This window comes from Anopheles cruzii, chromosome X, assembly GCF_943734635.1.
Source record: "Anopheles cruzii chromosome X, idAnoCruzAS_RS32_06, whole genome shotgun sequence".
NCBI classification, from domain to species: domain Eukaryota; kingdom Metazoa; phylum Arthropoda; class Insecta; order Diptera; family Culicidae; genus Anopheles; species Anopheles cruzii.
Window position 1 is genome coordinate 6,088,364 of NC_069143.1, and position 4,655 is coordinate 6,093,018.

Below are 4,655 nucleotides of genomic sequence, written 5' to 3' on the forward strand. Positions count from 1 at the left end.
AACAATAATTTAGACATTTTCTACCCCTTGGAAATGGATTGTATATGCCGTGGCGAGTACCAAAAGCGATTAAGGAAGTTGTTTGTCGGACATTCGGGAGAATTGGAGCTTCCCATGTGTCCCAAAAAGTGTTTTGATGCTTTCGATTCTAGAGGATTTGGAGACAATTAAAGAAACAGCAAAGAAAGCCGCGAACGAGAAAAATCCTCACCTATGCCAATTATTTTTAATTGTGCTTATTAGGGCCGAATCTCTTTGATACACACGTTAACCGTCTGAAAGAACAAATCATCCTACAATAGGGCATGGGTTTCGCAACATATGTCTTAAGTATCGTCCCATTGTATAGCGGGGGCTACACGAAGCGTAAAAGCGAGAGTAACTGCGCTGCCACACGGTGCATAACTATAACACGTAACATAGTGTCAAATCCGGTATGCGCCCTGTATAACGTCGTGTTATAGGGTCTGCTGAGCCACAACGCTTTTGACGCCTGATCGCTGTACTGTCAAAATTGTTATATGAGGCTTTTATATCTGCTGTTATGCACCGTGTGGCAGCGCAGTAAAATTATTTTTTTAGGTCAAATCGTTTGCGCTTATGTCAAAACGTTGATGAGTCCGTAAAACCGTAGGAGACGTAAAACCGAGCGTAAACACTGTTGTCTAACGCTTTGTTTACAAACAGAGGATAATGTAAGTTTTTATTTGCTGGCACAGCAACAAAATAAAAAAAAAACAGAAAAAATTATTCAGAAATCAAATTACTTGTTTGATTTCTATTTTCTGGGGCCAAAAACACGAATGTTTGACATTTCGGCAACAACTTTTTTATATTTTAAGCTTGCCACACGAAGCATGAACGATTTGACATTTAAAATTAATTTCACGCTCGTTTTACGCTTCGTGTAGTCCCCGCTTATGGATCGACCAGTCAGCTGGTCAGACAGCTTGCCATCCCGTATGCGAGTCCCGTTCGTGGTTGCATGTGACGCCGAAACAATACAATTTTCCTGATCGGGACGTTGTTTTACGCTCAAACTGTCAAATATGTTTCACCATTCGTTTTTTTTGCGATTCGAATGTTTTTTTAATTTTATATTGGCCAGTAGAGAATGTCTCGAAACCATATTACGGCTGCGTATTTCGGTGGACAAATGTTTTCGACTCTAGTTGTCGACGGTATTTCACAAGGAAATGAATTTGGAATCGACCTCAGTGAATATGAAGTGGGAGTGGATTTTAGAGGCGTTCACAGGATTCCAGAAGGCGTGCACTACGTGTTTACCACTAGTTGCGACGCACAAGGACACAAAGGATCACGGACAGGTTTCGTGCATTACTTCCTTAAAAACGAAATCGTCGTCAAAATTTCACGCGGGTTGCTTCAGTAGTTTTGCGCGATACAGACGTGGAAAAGCGGTACAGACGGACGGATGACAAACATCCATTTTTATACATATAGATCTCAATGTTCAGTAAAGTACACTATGAAAGTTAAAAAAGTCATCGAAGGATACACATTAAACGAAGTAATATCTAATTGTTGCCCTAAGAAAGCTTAAACCATGATAAGTTAGTAGATGATCGTTTTTTAAAGTGCCTTTTATTCATCCTGTTTCATTTATCACAACTATCATGTTCCTTCTTCACATCAGTCACTTATCAGGACTTTCAAATTGAATTACTGAAACAAATTTATTAAATTGTTGCAGTTTGTGAATTTCAGAATGCTGTCGTTCTGACAAGTTCTTGTCCTTGTTGTAAAGCAATTAATCGGTTTATGCAGAAAGGCTTTCGCATGAAACGCTTTGCCACAAACTTCGTACCAGAATTACTATTTGCCAGTGTGAGTACGAATGTGTTTCTTAAGCTGGGATTGTCGTGCGAATTTGCCAGGGCAATGAGGACATTGATTTTGGTCCTTGTTATGAATTTTCATGTGCGTGTGCAGGATTGTTGCCGAATGGAATGCTTTACTGCAAACTTTACACATGAACGGCTTTTCGCCGGTATGAGTTCGAATGTGTTCGTTAAGGTAGGATTTTCGTGCGAATTTGCCAGGGCAATGAGGACATTGATTTTGGTCCTTGTTATGAATTTTCATGTGCGTGTGCAGGAGGCTTGCCGCATGGAATGCTTTGCCGCAGACTTTACATATGAACGGTTTTTCGCCGGTGTGAGTTCGAACGTGAACGATTAGTTGGGATCGCTGTGCGAATTTGCCAGGGCAATGGGGACACTGAAGTTTGCCCTTGTCGTGAATTCCCATATGTTGGCGCAGGTATTTGACCGCATGGAACGCTGTGCCGCAGATTTTACAAATGAACGGTTTTTCGCCGGTGTGCGTTCGAATGTGATCGATGAGTTGGGATTGCTTTGCAAATTTGCCAGGGCAATTAGGACATTGATTTTGGTCCTTGTTATGAATTTTCATATGGAGGCGCAGGTTGTCTCCCGCATGGAACGCTTTACTGCAGACTTTACACATGAACGACTTTTCGCCAGTGTGAGTGCGTATGTGTCTCTTCAGTCTGGATGGGCTTGGATACGTGATGGAGCAATGGGGGCACTGGTGTTTTTGCTTGTTTTTATGCACATTACGAGTAACTTGTGGGCTCTGCATTGTAGACACTGAAGACTCTGCAGCGACGATATCCTTCTGGGAACTTCGTCGCTTATTCGACCTTAACAGTCGCTGCTCCCCGACTACAGAGACGGGTTGATTACCAGTGTGTCGGGATTTTTTCTTCGGCGGCATGCCGACGGCAGTGCCTTCGGCGGCATGCTTGATACCCAAATTGTTGTGACCTGAAATTGGTGATTGGTCGTCAAGACCCGTGGTGGTGTTCCTTACCAGGGAACCTTCTTCTTGAATCTGATCTGCATGCGATAATTGAGGCTGCTGCTGGTTCTCCATTGGTTCACGTTTCAAAAGTGTTTCCAGCGATACTTCCTCGGCCTCAAATAAATCGTCGTGATGATAATAATCTTCAGAATCTTCGGTGGCAACCTCTGTTTTGACGACCGATTCAACGGCGTCGGATTGTTGCATCCCACCGCCAGAATGCTCTACAGTTGTTTCAGAACCGGTCAAATGGGTGGTGTCCACTTCTTCCTTAACCAGTTTGATTTTTGCATTGTTTGAAATCCATATCGAGCGCAACTTATCCAGAAAATTTAATTGCGCTTTGCAGGCCGAACACAAATATGTTGGAATATTTGGCAATAGTTTCAGCTGAAAACAGATGAGAAGCATATTATAACCATTTCGTTACGAAAGCGTGAGCAATTTCATTATTAGAAGGGCATATTACCTGAACATTTGTACAGGAAAATACTTGTTGTGAAAGATATTTGCCCCTTTCGTCGAAAGTGACCGGCTCCAACGCGCCATCAGTCGACAGGCACTTTCGACATCTAACCATGATGCTAGAAAGAAAAGCGCTATTATACATATTAGTTGTTGTTTACCGTCAACTTACTCGTCTGAAAATGAATCTGTAGAAGGCTTCGAAGTGCTCATTTCTACTGAAATAGTTTATTAAAGAGCAAAGTAAAATTGTCCGTGTCGCGCACTAAAACAGGCTTTTGTTATTGTGTCAATCGGCTATTTTTGACAGCTTCTATGCTGTCAACCCCGGAGAAAATGCACGGCATATAACTGATGCTGTGAGTAGCAGAAGCTGTCAATTCAATCGTTCAAAATAGTTTTCAACAGATACTGCGGTCGTTCAGAAGTGACCCTTTATATCAGTGCTTTAAAAAAATCACAGAATATATCGCTCAATCGCTTAGAATACATTATCATACGCAGTAGATACGCTGCGACGACGGGTCAGTTTACTTCGTTTCGCTTAGTTTGTTGGTCGCTTGCTGTTCAATCTGGAGGATGTTCAGTGTCATTTGTAACCCTGCGTCCACACTTACAGCAAATGGGGAAAAATGTATGTAGGCCCAGCAAAATTCACTCATTTTTGTTGGACATCCGTGAGCTACTTTGAGTTGCCGTTGAGTTCCTCTTGCTTATCGGTTATTTGTACCGATTCGGGTTGAGAGGCCATATTTTTCAATTTGACAGTTGGTACGGGCAACTTTTTTCGCTGTCCAAATTTTTGGACAGCATTTCGAGAGCGGATCAGATTATGACAAAGATGGCAATAGAAAGAGAAGGAAAACATCATTTGTTATTATTTGTAAACGTAGTTTGGTGTCAGCTGTTGTTTACGTTGATTGCAAGTTTGTGAATTTGAGAAATAAGTGCAAATTGTCCTCGGGAAAGATATGTGCGAAATGCGGAAAATAATTTGAAGAACAATTTGGTGAACAAGAAAAAGTCGTTGTTCATGTTATCCGCAGAAAAGAATGGCGAACCATAACGGAATTGTTGAGGAACCACTGCCCAGCTATAGCTACCAATGGAAGCGGTGCGCCAAAAATCTGTTGCGGTCATTCGGGTGAAATTCCGGAACCCTATTCCATCGTTCAGCTGGTCGATTAAATGTAATCCGTGGTGTGAAGCCTCCGCGAAGAGCTCTCGCGTCCAACAACGTCGTGATACACGCTCAGCATCCAAATACTGAGCGTATGCAACAAGCACAGACGCACCAACTAAACACATTTTCGCGATTTAGATTTGTTTTTATTATTTTTAAA

At 42.0% G+C, this 4,655-nt stretch overlaps 1 protein-coding gene across 1 annotated transcript; it reads right to left on the reverse strand.

Annotated features, from left to right (window-relative positions):
- Positions 1 to 239: 239 nt before the first annotated feature.
- LOC128278247 (zinc finger protein 852-like) lies at positions 240 to 3,584 on the reverse strand. The gene is made up of 4 exons (XM_053016932.1): positions 3,485 to 3,584; positions 3,317 to 3,431; positions 2,128 to 3,237; positions 240 to 293 (listed from the first exon to the last, which is right to left on the reverse strand). The coding sequence occupies exons 1-4, from the start codon at positions 3,523 to 3,525 to the stop codon at positions 240 to 242; spliced, it is 1,320 nt and encodes a 439-aa protein (XP_052872892.1). The 5' UTR covers positions 3,526 to 3,584.
- Between the last annotated feature and the right edge of the window lie 1,071 nt (positions 3,585 to 4,655).

Bases quoted from the DNA above. Each gene is read 5' to 3' on its own strand.
- LOC128278247 (XM_053016932.1), bottom strand. From the start codon at position 3,525: ATGAGCACTTCGAAGCCTTCTACAGATTCATTTTCAGACGA. The intron at 3,238-3,316 runs GTAATATGCCCT...ATCTGTTTTCAG, and splicing joins TTTCCTGTACAAATGTTCAG to CTGAAACTATTGCCAAATAT. The intron at 294-2,127 runs GCAAGCCTCCTG...GCCCTATTGTAG, and splicing joins GCGGCAAAGCATTCCATGCG to GATGATTTGTTCTTTCAGAC.